Here is a 20806-nt window from a genome sequence, read left to right on the forward strand (position 1 = left end):
TGTTGGGTCTAGGACCCAACATTTGTTGGGGTCTATGACCCCAACATTTGTTGGGGGTCTACAGGACCCCAACATTTGTTGGGGTCTACAGGACCCCAACATTTGTTGGGGGTCTACAGACCCCAACTTTGTTGGGGGTCTACGGACCCCAACATTTGTTGGGGTCATCGACCCCAACATTTGTTGGGGTCTACGGACCCCAACATTTGTTGGGGGTCTACGACCCCAACATTTGTTGGGGTCTGGACCCCAACATTTGTTGGGGGTCTAGCGCCCAACATTTGTTGGGGGTCTATCGACCCCAACATTTGTTGGGGGTCTACAGACCCCAACATTTGTTGGGGGTCTACGACCCCAACATTTGTTGGGGTCTACGGAACCCAACATTTGTTGGGGGTCTACGACCCAACATTTGTTGGGGGTCTAGGACCCCAACATTTGTTGGGGGTCTATCGGACCCCAACATTTGTTGGGGTCTACGACCCCAACATTTGTTGGGGGTCTACGGACCCAACATTTGTTGGGGTCTATCGGACCCCAACATTTGTTGGGGGTCTATCGGACCCCAACATTTGTTGGGGGTTCGGACCCCAACATTTGTTGGGGTCTATCAGACCCCAACATTTGTTGGGGGTCTATCGACCCCAACATTTGTTGGGGTCTATCGGACCCCAACATTTGTTGGGGGTCTACGAGACCCCAACATTTGTTGGGGGTCTATCGAGACCCAACATTTGTTGGGGGTCTACGGACCCAACATTTGTTGGGGGTCTATCGACCCCAACATTTGTTGGGGTCTACGGACCCCAACATTTTGGGGGTCTATCGACCCCAACATTTGTTGGGGTCTTAGACCCCAACATTTGTTGGGGGTCTATCGACCCCAACATTTGTTGGGGTCTACAGGACCCCAACATTTGGGGGTCTATCGACCCCAACATTTGTTGGGGCTACAGGACCCCAACATTTGTTGGGGTCTACAGACCCCAACATTTGTTGGGGTCTACAGGACCCCAACATTTGTTGGGGTCTTCGACCCCAACATTTGTTGGGGGTCATCGGACCCCAACATTTGTTGGGGTCTCAGGACCCCAACATTTGTTGGGGGTCTCAGGACCCCAACATTTGTTGGGGGTCTACAGACCCCAACATTTGTTGGGGTCTACAGACCCCAACATTTGTTGGGGGTCTATCAGACCCCAACATTTGTTGGGGTCTACGACCCCAACATTTGTTGGGGGTCTATCGACCCCAACATTTGTTGGGGTCTATCGAGACCCCAACATTTGTTGGGGGTCTACGACCCCAACATTTGTTGGGGGTCTACGGACCCCAACATTTGTTGGGGGTCTACAGACCCCAACATTTGTTGGGGGTCTATCGGACCCCAACATTTGTTGGGGGTCATCGACCCAACATTTGTTGGGGGTCTAGCGACCCCAACATTTGTTGGGGTCTACAGACCCCAACATTTGTTGGGGTCTATCGGACCCCAACATTTGTTGGGGGTCTACAGACCCCAACATTTGTTGGGGGTCTACAGGACCCCAACATTTGTTGGGGTCTACAGAGACCCCAACATTTGTTGGGGGTCTACAGGACCCCAACATTTGGGTGGGTCTATCGACCCCAACATTTGTTGGGGGTCATCGGACCCCAACATTTGTTGGGGTCTACAGACCCAACATTTGTTGGGGGTCTCAGGACCCCAACATTTGGGGGTCTACAGACCCCAACATTTGTTGGGGGTCTACAGACCCCAACATTTGTTGGGGGTCTACAGACCCCAACATTTGTTGGGGGTCTATCGGACCCCAACATTTGTTGGGGGTCTACGACCCCAACATTTGTTGGGGGTCTACGACCCCAACATTTGTTGGGGTCTACGACCCCAACATTTGTTGGGGTCTATCGGACCCCAACATTTGTTGGGGGTCTACGACCCAACATTTGTTGGGGGTCTATCGGACCCCAACATTTGTTGGGGGTCTATCGACCCCAACATTTGTTGGGGGTCTATCGGACCCCAACATTTGTTGGGGGTCTATCGACCCCAACATTTGTTGGGGTCTACGGACCCCAACATTTGTTGGGGGTCTACGACCCCAACATTTGTTGGGGGTCTATGGACCCCAACATTTGTTGGGGGTCTACGACCCCAACATTTGTTGGGGGTCTATCGGACCCCAACATTTGTTGGGGGTCTACGACCCCAACATTTGTTGGGGGTCTATCGGACCCCAACATTTGTTGGGGGTCTACGACCCCAACATTTGTTGGGGGTCTATCGGACCCCAACATTTGTTGGGGGTCTTAGACCCCAACATTTGTTGGGGGTCTATCGGACCCCAACATTTGTTGGGGGTCTACAGACCCCAACATTTGTTGGGGGTCTATCGACCCCAACATTTGTTGGGGGTCATCGGACCCCAACATTTGTTGGGGTCTACAGACCCCAACATTTGTTGGGGGTCTCAGGACCCCAACATTTGTTGGGGTCTACAGGACCCCAACATTTGTTGGGGGTCTACAGACCCCAACATTTGTTGGGGTCTATCGACCCCAACATTTGTTGGGGGTCTACAGGACCCCAACATTTGTTGGGGGTCTATCGGACCCCAACATTTGTTGGGGGTCTACAGGACCCCAACATTTGTTGGGGTCTACAACCCAACATGTTTGGGGGTCTATCGGACCCCAACATTTGTTGGGGTCATCGAACCCCAACATTTGTTGGGGGTCTACAGGACCCCAACATTTGTTGGGGGTCTCAGGACCCCAACATTTGTTGGGGGTCTACAGGACCCCAACATTTGTTGGGGTCTACAGACCCCAACATTTGTTGGGGGTCATCGGACCCCAACATTTGTTGGGGGTCTACAGGACCCCAACATTTGTTGGGGGTCTATCGGACCCCAACATTTGTTGGGGGTCTATCAGACCCCAACATTTGTTGGGGGTCATCGGACCCCAACATTTGTTGGGGGTCTACAGGACCCCAACATTTGTTGGGGGTCATGCGACCCCAACATTTGTTGGGGGTCTACGACCCCAACATTTGTTGGGGTCTACGGACCCCAACATTTGTTGGGGGTCTACGACCCCAACATTTGTTGGGGTCTAGGACCCCAACATTTGTTGGGGGTCTACGGACCCCAACATTTGTTGGGGGTCTATCGGACCCCAACATTTGTTGGGGGTCTACGACCCCAACATTTGTTGGGGGTCTACGGACCCCAACATTTGTTGGGGGTCTAGACCCCAACATTTGTTGGGGTCTATCGACCCAACATTTGTTGGGGGTCTATCGGACCCAACATTTGTTGGGGTCTACGACCCCAACATTTGTTGGGGTCTACGACCCCAACATTTGTTGGGGGTCTACAGACCCCAACATTTGTTGGGGGTCTATCGACCCCAACATTTGTTGGGGGTCTACAGGACCCCAACATTTGTTGGGGTCTACAGACCCCAACATTTGTTGGGGGTCTACAGGACCCCAACATTTGTTGGGGTCTATCGGACCCCAACATTTGTTGGGGGTCTAGCGACCCCAACATTTGTTGGGGTCTACGACCCCAACATTTGTTGGGGGTCTACGGACCCCAACATTTGTTGGGGGTCTAGCGACCCCAACATTTGTTGGGGGTCTACGACCCCAACATTTGTTGGGGTCTACGGACCCCAACATTTGTTGGGGGTCTCAGGACCCCAACATTTGTTGGGGTCTACAGACCCCAACATTTGTGTGGGGTCTACAGACCCCAACATTTGTTGGGGGTCTATCGACCCCAACATTTGTTGGGGGTCTACGACCCCAACATTTGTTGGGGTCTACGACCCCAACATTTGTTGGGGGTCTATCGACCCCAACATTTGTTGGGGGTCTATCGGACCCCAACATTTGTTGGGGGTCTATCGACCCCAACATTTGTTGGGGTCTATCGGACCCCAACATTTGTTGGGGGTCTACGGACCCCAACATTTGTTGGGGTCTATCGGACCCCAACATTTGTTGGGGGTCTATCGACCCCAACATTTGTTGGGGGTCTATCGGACCCCAACATTTGTTGGGGTCTATCGGACCCCAACATTTGTTGGGGGTCTATCGGACCCCAACATTTGTTGGGGTCTATCGGACCCCAACATTTGTTGGGGTCTATCGGACCCCAACATTTGTTGGGGTCTATCGACCCCAACATTTGTTGGGGGTCTATCGGACCCCAACATTTGTTGGGGGTCTACGGACCCCAACATTTGTTGGGGTCTATCGGAACCCCAACATTTGTTGGGGGTCTACGAACCCAACATTTGTTGGGGGTCTATCGGACCCCAACATTTGTTGGGGGTCTACGGACCCCAACATTTGTTGGGGGTCTATGGACCCAACATTTGTTGGGGGTCTGTAGACCCCAACATTTGTTGGGGGTCTATCGGACCCCAACATTTGTTGGGGGTCTACAGACCCCAACATTTGTTGGGGGTCTACAGGACCCCAACATTTGTTGGGGTCTACAGACCCCAACATTTGTTGGGGGTCTACAGGACCCCAACATTTGTTGGGGTCTATCGGACCCCAACATTTGTTGGGGGTCATCGGACCCCAACATTTGTTGGGGTCTACAGGACCCCAACATTTGTTGGGGTCTCAGGACCCCAACATTTGTTGGGGGTCTACAGACCCCAACATTTGTTGGGGTCTACAGACCCCAACATTTGTTGGGGGTCTACAGACCCCAACATTTGTTGGGGTCTACAGGCCCCAACATTTGTTGGGGTCTACAGACCCCAACATTTGTTGGGGGTCTACAGGACCCCAACATTTGTTGGGGTCTATCGGACCCCAACATTTGTTGGGGGTCATCGGACCCCAACATTTGTTGGGGTCTACAGACCCCAACATTTGTTGGGGGTCTCAGGACCCCAACATTTGTGGGGGTCTACAGGACCCCAACATTTGTTGGGGTCTACAGACCCCAACATTTGTTGGGGGTCTATCGGACCCCAACATTTTGGGGGTCTACGGACCCCAACATTTGTTGGGGGTCTATCGGACCCCAACATTTGTTGGGGTCTACAGGACCCCAACATTTGTTGGGGGTCATCGACCCAACATTTGTTGGGGTCTATCGGACCCCAACATTTGTTGGGGTCATCAGACCCCAACATTTGTTGGGGTCTACAGGACCCCAACATTTGTTGGGGGTCTCAGGACCCAACATTTGTTGGGGGTCTACAGGACCCCAACATTTGTTGGGGGTCTACAGACCCCAACATTTGTTGGGGTCTACGACCCCAACATTTGTTGGGGGTCTACAGGACCCCAACATTTGTTGGGGGTCATCGGACCCCAACATTTGTTGGGGTCTACAGACCCCAACATTTGTTGGGGGTCTACGACCCCAACATTTGTTGGGGTCTACGACCCCAACATTTGTTGGGGGTCTACGGACCCCAACATTGTTGTTGGGGTCTACGACCCCAACATTTGTTGGGGGTCTAGACACCCCAACATTTGTTGGGGGTCTATCGGACCCCAACATTTGTTGGGGGTCTACGGACCCCAACATTTGTTGGGGGTCTACGGAACCCCAACATTTGTTGGGGGTCTACGGACCCCAACATTTGTTGGGGTCTACGGACCCCAACATTTGTTGGGGGTCTATCGGACCCCAACATTTGTTGGGGGTCTATCGAACCCAACATTTGTTGGGGGTCTACGGACCCCAACATTTGTTGGGGTCTACGACGCCCAACATTTGTTGGGGGTCTATCGACCCAACATTTGTTGGGGGTCTATCAGACCCCAACATTTGTTGGGGTCTACAGGACCCCAACATTTGTTGGGGGTCTATCAGACCCCAACATTTGTTGGGGGTCTATCGGACCCCAACATTTGTTGGGGGTCTACGACCCCAACATTTGTTGGGGGTCTATCGGACCCCAACATTTGTTGGGGGTCTACGACCCCAACATTTGTTGGGGGTCTATCGGACCCCAACATTTGTTGGGGTCTACAGACCCAACATTTGTTGGGGGTCATCAGACCCCAACATTTGTTGGGGGTCTACAGACCCCAACATTTGTTGGGGTCTAGCAGACCCAACATTGTGGTCTATCGGACCCCAACATTTGTTGGGGTCTACGACCCCAACATTTGTTGGGGTCTACAGACCCCAACATTGTTGGGGGTCTCAGACCCCAACATTTGTTGGGGGTCTACGGACCCCAACATTTGTTGGGGGTCTACGAGCCCCAACATTTGTTGGGGGTCTATCGGACCCCAACATTTGTTGGGGGTCTATCGACCCCAACATTTGTTGGGGGTCTATCGGACCCCAACATTTGTTGGGGGTCTATCGACCCCAACATTTGTGGGGGTCTAGCGGACCCCAACATTTGTTGGGGGTCTAGCGGACCCCAACATTTGTTGGGGGTCTATCGGACCCCAACATTTGTTGGGGGTCTATCGGACCCCAACATTTGTTGGGGGTCTATCGGACCCCAACATTTGTTGGGGGTCTACGGACCCCAACATTTGTTGGGGTCTATCGGACCCCAACATTTGTTGGGGGTCTATCGGACCCAACATTTGTTGGGGTCTTCGGACCCAACATTTGTTGGGGTCTACCGGACCCAACATTTGTTGGGGGGTCTACGGACCCCAACATTTGTTGGGGGTCTACGGACCCCAACATTTGTTGGGGGTCTACGGACCCCAACATTTGTTGGGGGTCTATCGGACACCAACATTTGTTGGGGGTCTACCGGACCTCAACATTTGTTGGGGGTCTATCGGACCTGAAACATTTGTTGGGGGTCTATCGGACCCCAACATTTGTTGGGGGTCTAGCGGACCCCAACATTTGTTGGGGGTCTATCGGACCCCAACATTTGTTGGGGGTCTATCGGACCCCAACATTTGTTGGGGGTCTACAGGACCCCAACATTTGTTGGGGGTCTACAGGACCCCAACATTTGTTGGGGGTCTACAGGACCCCAACATTTGTTGGGGTCTATAGGACCCCAACATTTGTTGGGGTCTATCGACCCCAACATTTGTTGGGGGTCTACGGACCCCAACATTTGTTGGGGGTCTACGGACCCCAACATTTGTTGGGGTCTATCAGACCCCAACATTTGTTGGGGTCTACCGGACCCCAACATTTGTTGGGGGTCTCGGACCCCAACATTTGTTGGGGTCTAGCGGACCCCAACATTTGTTGGGGTCTATCGGACCCCAACATTTGTTGGGGGTCTACGGACCCCAACATTTGTTGGGGGTCTATCGGACCCCAACAATTTGTTGGGGTCTATCGGACCCCAACATTTGTTGGGGGTCTATCGGACCCCAACATTTGTTGGGGGTCTATCGGACCCCAACATTTGTTGGGGGTCTATCGGACCCCAACATTTGTTGGGGTCTACGGACCCAACATTTGTTGGGGGTCTATCGGACCCCAACATTTGTTGGGGTCTATCGACCCAACATTTGTTGGGGGTCTATCGGACCCCAACATTTGTTGGGGTCTATCGGACCCCAACATTTGTTGGGGCTATCGACCCCAACATTTGTGGGGGTCTATCAGGACCCCAACATTTGTTGGGGGTCTATCAGACCCCAACATTTGTTGGGGGTCTATCAGACCCCAACATTTGTGGGGGTCTACCGGACCCCAACATTTGTTGGGGTCTATCGGACCCCAACATTTGTTGGGGGTCTACCGGACCTCAACATTTGTTGGGGGTCTATCGGACACCAACATTTGTTGGGGGTCTACCGGACCCCAAGATTTGTTGGGGTCTATCGGACCCAACATTTGTTGGGGTCCTGTAGACCCCCAACATTTGTTGGGGGTCTATCGGACCCCAACATTTGTTGGGGGTCTACAGGACCCCAACATTTGTTGAGGGTCTATCGGACCCCAACATTTGTTGGGGGTCCATCGGACCCCAACATTTGTTGGGGCTCTACAGGACCCCAACATTTGTTGGGGGTCTCCAGGACCCCAACATTTGTGGGGTTACAGGACCCCAACATTTGTTCGGGTCTAGCAGACCCAACATTTGTTGGGGGTCTATCGGACCCCAACATTTGTTGGGGGTCTACAGGACCCCAACATTTGCTGGGGGTCTATCGGGCCCCAACATTTGTTGGGGGTTTACAGGACCCCAACATTTGCTGGGGGTCCATCGGACCCCAACATTTGTTGAGGGTCTATCGGACCCCAACATTTGGTGGGGGTCCATCGGACCCCAACATTTGTTGGGGCTCTACAGGACCCCAACATTTGTTGGGGGTCTCCAGGACCCCAACATTTGGTGGGGGTTTACAGGACCCCAACATTTGTTCGGGGTCTAGCAGACCCCAACATTTGTTGGGGGTCTATCGGACCCCAACATTTGTTGGGGGTCTACAGGACCCCAACATTTGCTGGGGGTCTATCGGACCCCAACATTTGTTGGGGGTCTACAGGACCCCAACATTTGCTGGGGGTCCATCCGACCCCAACATTTGTTGGGGGTTTACAGGACCCCAACATTTGTTGGGGGTCACGGACCCAACATTTGTTGGGGGTCTAGCGGACCCCAACATTTGTTGGGGGTCTAGCGGACCCCAAGATTTGTTGGGGGTCTAGCGGACCCCAAGATTTGTTGGGGGTCTAGCGGACCCCAACATTTGTTGGGGGTCTAGCCGACCCCAACATTTGTTGGGGGTCTATCGGACCCCAACATTTGTTGGGGGTCTACCGGACCCCAACATTTGTTGGGGGTCTACCGGACCCCAACATTTGTTGGGGGTCTACCGGACCCCAACATTTGTTGGGGGTCTATCGGACCTGAAACATTTGTTGGGGGTCTATCGGACCTGAAACATTTGTTGGGGGTCTAGCGGACCCCAACATTTGTTGGGGGTCTAGCGGACCCCAACATTTGTTGGGGGTCTACAGGACCCCAACATTTGTTGGGGGTCTATCGGACCCCAACATTTGTTGGGGGTTTACAGGACCCCAACATTTGTAGAGGATCTACAGGACCCCAACATTTGTTGGGGGTCTACAGGACCCCAACATTTGTTGAGGGTCTATCGGACCCCAACATTTGTTGGGGGTCTAGCGGACCCCAACATTTGTTGGGGGTCCATCGGACCCCAACATTTGTTGGGGGTCTAGCGGACCCCAACATTTGTTGGGGGTCTACCGGACCCCAACATTGCTTGGGGGTCTACCGGACCCCAACATTTGTTGGGGGTCTCCAGGACCCCAACATTTGGTGGGGGTTTACAGGACCCCAACATTTGTTCGGGGTCTAGCAGACCCCAACATTTGTTGGGGGTCTATCGGACCCCAACATTTGTTGGGGGTCTAGCGGACCCCAACATTTGTTGGGGGTCTAGCGGGCCCCAACATTTGTTGGGGGTCTATCGGACCCCAACATTTGTTGGGGGTCTATCGGACCCCAACATTTGTTGGGGGTCTATCGGACCCCAACATTTGTTGGGGGTCTATCGGACCCCAACATTTGTTGGGGGTCTATCGGACCCCAACATTTGTTGGGGGTCTATCGCACCCCCAACACGACCGCCAACATTTTTTGGGGGTTTACACGACCGCCAACATTTTTTTGGTGTCACCACACCCAACATTTGAAGGGTGTAACATTCTTAGGGTGTCACGACAAAATATTTGGTTAAGTGAAACCCTAAAAAAATATTGGTGTTGGTGTAAACGCGAACAAATGTTTCGTATCGTGTACTTCAAAATTTTCGAATAGATAATTTGGCTTGTGAATTTAATGCTACTTGTGGTATAATTCTTCGAGCAAAAAATCGTCTCGTAGCATTGAATTTGTGTATGTACAAAATAATTTAATTTTATAACACAGTTTATTGAATTGCATGTAGTTCTTTTAGGCATGTTATGATCTATGATTTGTACGTATGTGATACTCGTACTTAAGGGCCCGGGGGAAGTTGCTTAGAAATCATGTCAACTTTGACCATAAAATTCAGCAATGCGCAAGAGGGCACATTTTTCAAATTATGTTTAATTTGTTAATCATATCTTTAGGTTTTACTAACTTTTTTTTGACAATGTGCCCTCTTGCGCAGTTTAGATATTTGGTCATAAAGTGAGCACAAATTGGCTTAGAATTGCAATATTGATGGCATGAATTGCATTTTGAGTATCCATGGAACTAAAGAAAACAACTTTTTCAAAAACTTGAGGGAAAAGTGATCAAACAAAAGCTTTTGGACGTGAGTGTACCATAGAAACGGTGTCAATTAATTTTTATAGAGTAATAAATAATCCTAGATTCCTAGCAATTATTGTTGATCATTTATTAGGGAAATAAAATATGCTACTATAGTAATAAAACCTACTTCAAGCAACTTCGCGGGGCCTTTTTAGATGGCATGCACAAAAACTCAGACTCATTTGGCTATAATTTCGTGATTCATTGTTGGTATAAACCATTAAAAACCTACAGTGCAGACTCCATTTAGCCCGAGTTAGGGACAGAGTCCCTGACTCGGCGAGTCAGGGACTCTCTGACTCCCACTTCTAAATTTTTCTCCGAATTGACCGACATAACCAACGTCCGTGATGGATGATTAAATGTTTGTTGGATATTTTCTATTATTTAGCACCAAATTTTTGAATTGTTTACAAATCCTTCCACTTGATTACCAGGACCAGTGGGCTTCTTTAACATCTTGAACTTCTAAAGCTGTGTGTTATCCAGAAGCGGTTTTTAGCCTACATACCAAATTTCAGATGAAAATTACAACTTTTAATAACCTATCATTTCAGCTTTGCTTAATGTTTAGTAAACTCATGTTTGTCAGCATTTTCTATAAAATTGTGGGCTACTATCAACTATTTTGCACCAATTCTTAAAATTTCGAAATTCAATCCTCCTAAAGTCTAATCCAGAGTCCTTTCTCGACTCCATACTAAATTTCAGTAATTTTCAGTTGCATGAATAAACTCTTAGAAATCGGTATGGGTCACCCCTTAGTGCCCCTGGTTACTTTTTGTTCATATTTGACTTTATATTAATTCATGCGAAGCCATTAACAAGGGAACATACCGAGGTGTCCAACGAGTTAAGGGTCGACACCTATACCAAAATGACCACAGTACATGACTTATTAAACAAACTGAAGGAATTCCGTGTAAAATTCACTTTTCGTCAAGTTGTGACGATATTTGTGACGAGCGCATGACGATCGGGTTGCCAGAGAGGGAGAGGTCGGCCGCTGAACGATCAGGTCAACCACAGAGAAGCGTCTTCTTCTTCAGAGATTTCAAATTCTTTCAAATTTTGAAAACATCTTGAAATTTTGAAAAAATTTTGAGAAAATTTAGAAATTTTTAGAAAATTTGTGAAAATTTGAGAAAATTTTGAAATTTTGAAAAAATTTTGAGAAAATTTAGAAATTTTTAGAAAATTTGAGAAAATTTGAGAAAATTTTGAAATTTTGAAAAAATTTTGAGAAAATTTAGAAATTTTTAGAAAATTTGAGAAAATTTGAGAAAATTTTGAAATTTTGAGAAAATTTTGAAATTTTGAAGAAATTTTTGAAATTTTGAAGAAATTTCAAATTTTTTTCAAAATTTCAAGTGGTTTTCAAAATTTGATATAATTTGAAATCTCTGAAGACGACGTGAAGACGACGACGTGAAGACGAAGACGCATCTTTGTGGTCGACCTGATCCTTCAGCGGCCGACCTCTCCCGCTGGCAACCGGATGGTCATGCGCTCGTCACAAATATCGTCACAACTTGACGAAAAGTGAATTTTACACGGAAATTCCTTCAGTTTGTTTAATAAGTCATGTATTGTGGTCATTTTGGTATAGGTCTCGACCCTTAACTCGTTGGACACCTCGGTATGTTTCCTTGTAAGTATCACTGTGCCGAATTTCAGCTTTTTACGACAATTAATAAAAATCGGCATGGGTCATCCCAACGGGTCCGGCATATGAAAATTTTTCCAATTTTGCTTCAAATTCTTTCATTAGAAGCCATTAGCACGCTCAAAATTTCAGCTTTCAGCTCGCGCAAATTTCAGCTTTGTATCACAATTTTGAAATTTTGATCCATAATACCCTACTCACTCATATGACCCCCACTGGTCAAAATCTTTTCTCATCTCGAGCCCATCTTCGAACTCGTTCGTTGGATTGCCCAGATACATGTCTGTACCAGATTTGGTAAAAATCGGTCAACTCGTTTGAGAGTTATCGAAAGACAGACGGACATGACAATTAGATAAGCCCTGGTTGGGGCTAAGAATGGTATGTGTCACCCTGCAGGGTCATTCTGTTTGCACTTAACTAACTTTTAATTGCAAATTCTATAATGAGAAGCTACTAATTGTAAGTATTACTGTGCCGGATTTCATGTTTTTAAAACAATTTCTAAAATTCGGTATGGATCACCCCATAGGGTCGCTCCAGTTAAGAATTTTACCAATTTCATTTCGGATTGTTCCAATAAGATCGATTTGCAACCTCTCTACCAAATTTCAGTTCGACATGACGATTTTGAAAAATCAGTATGGGTCACCCCATACTGATTTAAGGTCCCGCAAGATGAAAATTTTTCCAACCTAAATTCATTTTTTCTGTCCATTTTCAAACCATTAGCAACCTTTGTACACAATTTCAGCTTCCTACGACAAATTTTAGAAATCGGTGGGGTCATCGTATCGGGTCTCCCAGGTTCAAATTTCTGTATCTTCACTCCAATTTATACGCTTTGACGGCCTTGAGGTCTGTCGCAATCTTCGTACTAAAATTACTGAAAATTATTACTATAGATATTTCTCAAGCTACAAATATTTTACTTGCAGTTACATAATTTAACCTGCTCTAAAGGTTCTTGGTAGTTAAGGGCAACACATTTAGATAGAAATGACCCCCACCGGCCAACCACTTGACCGATCATGCCCATCTTCGAACTCATCCTTACTTTTTACCCGAAGATCAAGTGTACAAAATTTCAAGTCGATAGCTTGTGTTTAAAGAGAGTTATCGTGCGTACAGACAGACAGACAGAGGGACAGACAGACATCCTGACAAATCTATAAGGCCATCTTAAAAGGCCTAAAAAATCTCATCTCTTGTCATTCGTGGCTGAAATGCTAAAACAAGTTGACACGCTTTAAATTTAAATTGTCTTGCATAAATCCGATATAGCGTAATATGCAGTTACGGACCGTATTATGTACTTATACAAATACATACATATGCTGTGCCAGAACCTTCCTTTAGATCCATGGCCAGAACTCGCAAATTTAACAGGAATGCTGTATCACAGGAAGGAAAGTGAAATCCTGCTTCTGAAGTTTCACGTGTGAAATTCACGATCGAGGGTTTTATTTACATACTTGTTAGTAAACAAATTACAAAACCTTAGACATTCCAATCCAATCTAATTTTTACATGAAATGGACGCTGCTGTGAAGAAAGCCTTGGACACAAAGACTTTTAGACCGACAGGTCGAGGTGGGGGTGGTTCTATTTCTTCCGGATCTTCTTACATTACAGATGATGGAACCGTTTTTGTCAAAATTAATGAAAAATCAAATGTGAGTAGTTTACATAAAGTTACTACGGGTCCAAAGTAAATTATGATTTTCATTAGGCTTTAACCATGTTTGAAGGAGAACGAGCAGGATTGGAGGCTATTTTAGCAACGGAAACGATTCGTTGTCCTAAACCGATTGCGATTGTGAAGGATGGATCAAATGTAGCGTTGGTTATGGAAAACTTGAATATGACGTCGATGACTTCTCACCAACAAGAAATTCTTGGAGAACAACTGGCCAGGTATAACAGATAGTATTATGCGCCTGAAAAAGTTCAGTGAATAAATTATACATACATACATACAGATAGTATTATTAAAAGATTGATCTGTTCAATTAGGAAATTCTGATTATTTTATAGGATGCATCTCCACAATAAAATGATAGTGGATGAAATGCACAAAGGAGAATCCCGAATTACGACAGGATCTGGGGATGAAGGTTAAAAATATTAATGTCCCATTATACATATGTTGAAGTTAGTTTCTCGTTCATATATGCAGATTCTAGTATTAAAGTAGTAAGAAAATTTGGATTTTCTGTCCCCACTTGTTGTGGATATATCAGCCAAGACAATACTTGGCAGGAAGATTGGACGGTATTTTTGCAATAAATTTTGAAAACATTTTCTGAAATTTTGATTGAAACCCTTTGCTGTCCAGGTATTTTACTTACGCCAGAAACTGCAGGCGCAAGTTGATCGAATATTAAGAAAGGTACATATATAAAGTAAAAAATAAAATACATAAAAATCGAGTAAATCAATGCAATGTGACACTGACTTTCAATTGAATGTAGGCAGGGGACAGGGATTTGAATGATGTCTGGTCTCTGTGTTGTCAAAAAATTGAAACCCAATTAAGCAAACTGGCCAACATCGTCCCTGCTTTGGTGCACGGCGATTTATGGAGTGGAAATGTTGCTTCCTCTGAAAGTGTACCTGGTAATGATTGAAAATGTCAAATGTTCTTTGAAGATGCAACTGATACATGTTTGGTTTAATCTCTTGAATGCACTTTCCAGTGATTTACGACCCTGCATCATTTTATGGACATTCTGAATTTGATTTTGGCATTGCACGCATGTTTGGAGGATTTTCACCAAGTTTTTATAATGCGTATTTTAAAATTAACCCTAAAACTGATGGATTTTCAGAAAGACAAGACATCTACGAGCTATTCCACCATTTAAACCACTGGAACCATTTCGGAATCGGTTATAAGGGGTCAACTATTAGTCTGTTGAAAAAAATTTCAACATCTTAAATGTTCAATAAAGATAAAATAATAACTGACAATGGAGGCGCAAACCATGTTCAGCCCAGATAATTTTTTGACCATGTTAGTTTGCAAGAGGAAGTCTTGAGAAACAACATTTGGTTTGGCACTTGCGCAGATGCGCAAAATTCGGCACGTTATAGGCGCCGCAAGTTCGCAAAAACGCATGATTTTTCATGCACGGTAGAGCGCGAGCCGAAAATCATGCGTTTTTGCGAACTTGTGGCGCCCATAACGTGCTGAATTTTGCGCATCTGCGCAAGTGCCGAGCCAAATGTTGTTTCTAAAGACTTCCTCTTGCAAACTAACATGGTCATTAAATAATCCCGGATGAACATGGTTTGCGCCTCCATTGTTAGTACAAAATTGAATTAAATTAATATATTTTTATCGTATTTAGCTTTGAAATACATACTTATATAAAAATTTCTGTACAATCACTACTACCTCTTTCACTAAATATATATGCCCTAATTTTCTTGCACATTTCCTTTCCACTGCAATATAAAGAAGGCATAATTAGTATGTCTAAATGCACGTATAGGTACATATGTGGATCGTGGACCACCATAATTAATTGACTTACGGGCACTGGATAGTTTTCAATCGTAAGATTCTTGTATCGCTTTAAAGTCATGGGAATTTTTGTTTGGCCTTCGTCATCGGAATCTGATTCAAAATCGTCTTCATTTTTATCTTTTGTCTCTCCAACCTCGACAATTTCGACACGATTGACATCAATAAATAATGGATTCGATTGATTAGGTCCCCGAACGATGTCTACTTCGTCCCCCTCATCAAGAACTTGACTCTTTTTCTTCGCACGGACCCCATTCACTCTTATTCTGTCTTCGTAAAATGACTTTTCTATTTTACTATAAAATAGAATAAGTATATTGTGTTATACTTCCATCTCTATCAGTAATTGAAATTAAAAAACAATACCTTCTTGCTATGTTTAACCCAGCTTTCAAAATTGCATCCAATCTAGTACCCCGTAATCGCACCTTGATAATTTTATCTCCTTTTCCAAGTGTTTCATCTTCCTCTTGGTTCTGTAAACATGTTGTATTTTGCCAATTTAAAATTTACACAACAAGATAATAATGACAACAAAATAATAATTTATTATTCACTCACTGTAGGAGGCGCAAAATTGGTACGGCTTTGGGATATATGACGAAATTGACAATAACACGGCGAAATAAATAACTGTTGTGATTGACTAGTTAGTAAAACCGATCTGGTAATTAGATTTCTAAACATTTTATTAATTTTTTAAAGATAAAATTAAATTTAACACCGGTGAATTGAGTTTTGCTTTGGATTTCATGTCCCCTGCTGAAGTCGTCTCATATTAGACATTACTGACACTGATCTTAATGTACCGATTGATATCCATGTATTTAGGACAGTATAAAAATGTTTAATAAAACTATGTATTTTATAATTTCAATTCAATTTTAGTTCCAAAGTTTTCATTTTTTTGCATATCTCATTTCATTATTTGTACTTTTAATCAAGCATCAATTATCATCGGCGAGATGGATACAACTGGATAAATACTCATGTTTTTTGCTTGATTACATTCTTCATAATTATTTTTGTCACGATCATGGAAAGGAATCAAATCCTTTTTGTATGAGTGATTCTGTTATTTTATGGAAAATTTACATTCGAATCTTCACTCCTTTCGTCTGAATCATCATTATATTATTTATATTATTGCATACAAGTAAGTATGTACAACATTATTATTCTTGTCACTTTTCAGTGTTCAACAAATACCAATGTTTACTTGCTTTCATCAAATAATTAATTTTACCAATTCTGAACAATTCTGCTCGCATCATATGTTATTATTAATTACATAATATTATGAGGGTATTCACGCACCTTTGGTAACTACGTAAACAGCGTAAAATCCGTAAACTTACAAACGTTTACAAACAGCTTCCCGTGAATTCACTTTCGCAATTATTTTCGTAAAAATTTATCTGATAATTGGAACAAAATTCCGATCATTTCCAGAAAAATTAATGGAAGATTTGTAGAGCTGCATTTATTGATATACTATATACCACGAACAGTGGAGGCTGTTCCTATAAAAATTTCCAAATTCAACCTTCCTAAATTCTAATCCTAAGTTATTTTTCGACTCCACACTAAATCTTAGCTAAATATATAAATTCAGAAATCGGTATGGGTACCCCTTCCTCATTGCCCGTCTGGTTATTTTTTGTTCATCTTTGACTTCATATTCTTTCATGAGAAGCTATGAAGTATCACCATTCCGAATTTCAGCTTTTTGAGACAAGTTATGAAAATCGGTATGGGTCACCCCAACGGGTCCCGGATGTGAAAATTTTACCAATTTCACTTCATATTCTTCCATTAGGGGCCTTTAGCAGCCTCTATACGAAATTTCAGCTCGACTGGATGATTTTGAAAAATCGGTATGGGTCACCCCGTCGGGTACCTCGGCTTGAAAAATTTGTCAATTTCAGTTCATATTCTTTCATTAGGAGCCATTAGCAACCTCTATGCCAAATTTCTGTATCGAACAATTTTTTTTCTTCCCCAAATTGAGTTTACAAAATACTTTACAAAATTAAAAGACGCCCCTGAGCTGCGTAAGTTTACAAAAGTTTGTAAACTGATTTTCCTTGGCAATTTTTGTAAAAGTTTGTAAACGTTTGTAAGTTTACCGATTTTACGCTGTTTACGTAGTTACGAAGGAGGGCGTGAATTGCCTCAATGTCTGCAGTCTGCACTCATCCTCGAAGGAAATGTACTTTGCTACGAGAGAGAAAATGTCTCTGTAAAAATGAAATAAAATTTGCCATAAGAATAAACCAATGAATTGATAAAATTATAAACTGTTACTGTTGTTGTTTTCATGCAATGATGTAAAACTGCGTTTTTAATAACATTTGGGCTAATAATACATCATGTGTACAACAGTTTTTATGGAAGATTCCCAGTTCATTATCACGTTTATATAAAAGGACGCGACAAAGTGGCGTATCTTCATTCAGTTCTCAACTTATCAAAAGTTACTGGAAAGTTGTAAATGTTACAGGAGAAACTAAACTGCCATAATCACCAGAATTATTGAAAAAGTTATAAAAACCAAATATAAAATGGCGAAAATTTTCAGATTTTTTCTCGTGCTTGTCTTTACTGTGGGAATTTTTCTAACCGAAGCATATCCAAGACCTGATGGCAATAAACTATCGCACATATTTTTAAAATTAAAATTAAAATTATTTTTTGCAATTTCCAGAAGAAATCGCTGCGGAAGGAGCTCCTGAGGAAGAACCAGCCCCACCAATAATTGAGAAAAAAGGTTTTACCAACTTTAATTTTTGTATTCGATTTTTAAATTAATCAATTCGAATGTCGTTCACTTAGCAGAGGAAGCACCGGCGGAGCCAGCAGCAGAGGAAGTACCTGCAGAACCGGCAGCAGAGGAACCGGAAATGCCTGCCGAAAGTGCACCCATCGCTGTAGAAGTCATTCCTGAAGCCGAAGCACCGCCAGCAAACGAAGAGACGCCACCAGAAGCTGAAAAACCTCAAGAAGTGGCAAATGACGAGCCCGTTGTCGAAGCAGAACCTGCAATCGAAAATCCTCCCCCTGCATAAGAACCTGCTAATCCTCCCCCTGCGGAAGAACCTGCAATGGAAAATCCGCCCCCTGCTGCCGAAGAACCCGCAATCGAAAATTCTGCTCCTGCCGAAGAACCTGCAATGGAAAATCCGCCCCCTGCTGCCGAAGAACCACTCCCCGAACCAGAAGGTTTAACCGGAAACGAGGAAATTGCACCCGCCGCAGAAGAAATGCCCGCAGAAGGCGCAAAGTGCTAAGAAGTCTTAAAATGTCCACATTTAAAAAATCATGAATCATATTTTTCTTACAATTTAGATTTGATAAATTAAATTCAAACGTTGCCATTACGCTATTTAGAGAGTGACTCAATTACGAAATGTGATAAAATGCAGTATGCAAGAAACAAGCAGGAGCATCGCTACTAATATGCATAGCTTATAAAATTACTATTATACAGATGCAGGAGCTATGATTATGATCAAATAAAATCTTGGACGAATTAGACTTTTAATATCATCTTAGAATTTAATATCATCGTTCAGCAGAAAGCAGAATGATATTTTAGAAAGCTTTTAGCTTAACCCAACGATTTAACCCCATCATTCTTCGACAACAATGAGTATGTTGTATGTAGTAAATGTAGTTGCAACTGAAACAATATTTTTCAGGTCCATATTATTGCAATTTTTCATGCCTCAAAATTTTTATAGCTGAAATTTACACTAAACTGCATCCTCGTTTTTACTACCGTATAAAACTTTAGTTTTTGCACACTTGCACATCATTCTCGCAGCATTGTTAAATAAAAGATGATTTGATTTCAATACCATAATCTTTCGAGTGGATCTTGAAAGGTGCGATATGTGGAGTCAGACACTAATCTAATTTAAAACAACATGATCTCTGCTGTCATGCTCGAAGGAAATTTATATTTATTACAGTGCCAGCCAAAGGTTAAAGATAATAATCGTAAGTAGTTGCATTGTGCCCATGTCAAGTGGTAAACGTACCATCCACACGGATGAAATGGTCCAAATAATTATTTATGGATGACGGAACTGTGTCAACCTAGAATCAGAATTTGAACCTAAATCCACCATCATTGCTCATACCATGTTATGAATAATATGTATATTGTGGATTTGGGTCATCACTTCCGCATCATCTCCAAAATCTAACTCATCATCATAACCAAGTTTGAAAGTTTGCCTTTAAACACAACACCCAAAGTTTCTAAAGTGGCTAAAATTAACCTTTTTCATGCAAAGGGCAGCTTAAATCCAGACGAACAGTAATGGTTTGTTGTTATTTGGTGAAACTACTCTCTATTTGCTGGGATTGATGTGATCCCTTTGAAGAAAGTGAGAGTTTTGGACAGATCAATATTAAAGTGTCACATAAATCTCATGTAGATATGTACAGATGCCTGCAATAAAGCAAATGTAGAAATTTTCTACAATCAAATCCTTTAATTTAATTGAGTATTTAATTATGAGAGGGCGGATATGAATTCATTTTCAACTTTTTCATTTTAGGATGACCCAAGGTCAAACTTTGTGGGTGTGTTCCATAACTCTTATAGATCACAAAAGTTTAAAAATATTTTTACATATTGTTACCAATTTCTAGGTTTTCAGACATAAATATATTTGTAAATATTTCAGCTATTATTATTATTTAAAAAATACGTAAATATTTAGGATATTTTTTCAAAAAGAGGTAGATATATTTTGAAAATATTTCAACGAATTTTTTTGCTCAAAGAAATTCGACTAGAAAAAATATTTTATTTAGAAACACAAATTTTGGGAAAATTTTATGTTTTCAAACTTTTTTCGTATATACATATTTTATAAATATTTCACAAACACTAAATATGTACATATTTAGCGATGTTCCGTCAATACATATCCGCCCTTTGGTAGTTATTGAATTGAAATTGACCAGTGTGAAATTAAGACTTCTCGTAAATAGCAGAAAATGGTAATAATATTCTTTGAACTTTACCAAGTTTTAATAGAGATGTCTAAAAAAATATGTGCCGAAAGAAGGGGTAAATTTATCTTGACCGTGTTGTCGTGCACAAGTTCACGACTTGAGGAGATGTAAACTTGTGAAAACTGTAAATTTTATCATAAAATTCGCATGGTCTACATTTTACAAAGACTTTGCTGATTTGATGACTGATAAAAATTTGCAGCATTTCAACAATGACTAGAAAGTACGAGATACATATACACCCTTGATTTGATATCCGTCGATGAACTCGAATTGCATGCAAAAATTGAGGGTAAAGTTAAGCGCAATTTCATGCTTTT

General features: G+C 43.4%; 2 protein-coding genes across 2 annotated transcripts; one reads left to right on the plus strand and one right to left on the minus strand.

Moving 5' to 3' along the window:
• Positions 1–13056: 13056 nt before the first annotated feature.
• On the plus strand, positions 13057–14896 carry LOC110858520 (ketosamine-3-kinase). The gene is made up of 7 exons (XM_022107337.2): positions 13057–13599; positions 13656–13840; positions 13961–14040; positions 14103–14197; positions 14262–14315; positions 14398–14542; positions 14623–14896. The coding sequence occupies exons 1-7, from the start codon at positions 13459–13461 to the stop codon at positions 14862–14864; spliced, it is 942 nt and encodes a 313-aa protein (XP_021963029.1). The 5' UTR covers positions 13057–13458; the 3' UTR covers positions 14865–14896.
• Positions 14897–15242: 346 nt separating this feature from the next.
• LOC110858517 (mitochondrial transcription rescue factor 1) lies at positions 15243–16232 on the minus strand. The gene is made up of 4 exons (XM_022107333.2): positions 16017–16232; positions 15822–15931; positions 15463–15751; positions 15243–15373 (listed from the first exon to the last, which is right to left on the minus strand). Exons 1-4 carry the CDS (start codon positions 16140–16142, stop codon positions 15347–15349), a joined length of 552 nt encoding a protein of 183 aa, XP_021963025.1. The 5' UTR covers positions 16143–16232; the 3' UTR covers positions 15243–15346.
• Between the last annotated feature and the right edge of the window lie 4574 nt (positions 16233–20806).

The sequence above is a fragment of the Folsomia candida genome, unplaced genomic scaffold (genome assembly GCF_002217175.1).
Source record: "Folsomia candida strain VU population unplaced genomic scaffold, ASM221717v1 Fcan01_Sc021, whole genome shotgun sequence".
In the NCBI taxonomy this organism is placed as follows: Eukaryota; Metazoa; Arthropoda; class Collembola; order Entomobryomorpha; family Isotomidae; genus Folsomia; species Folsomia candida.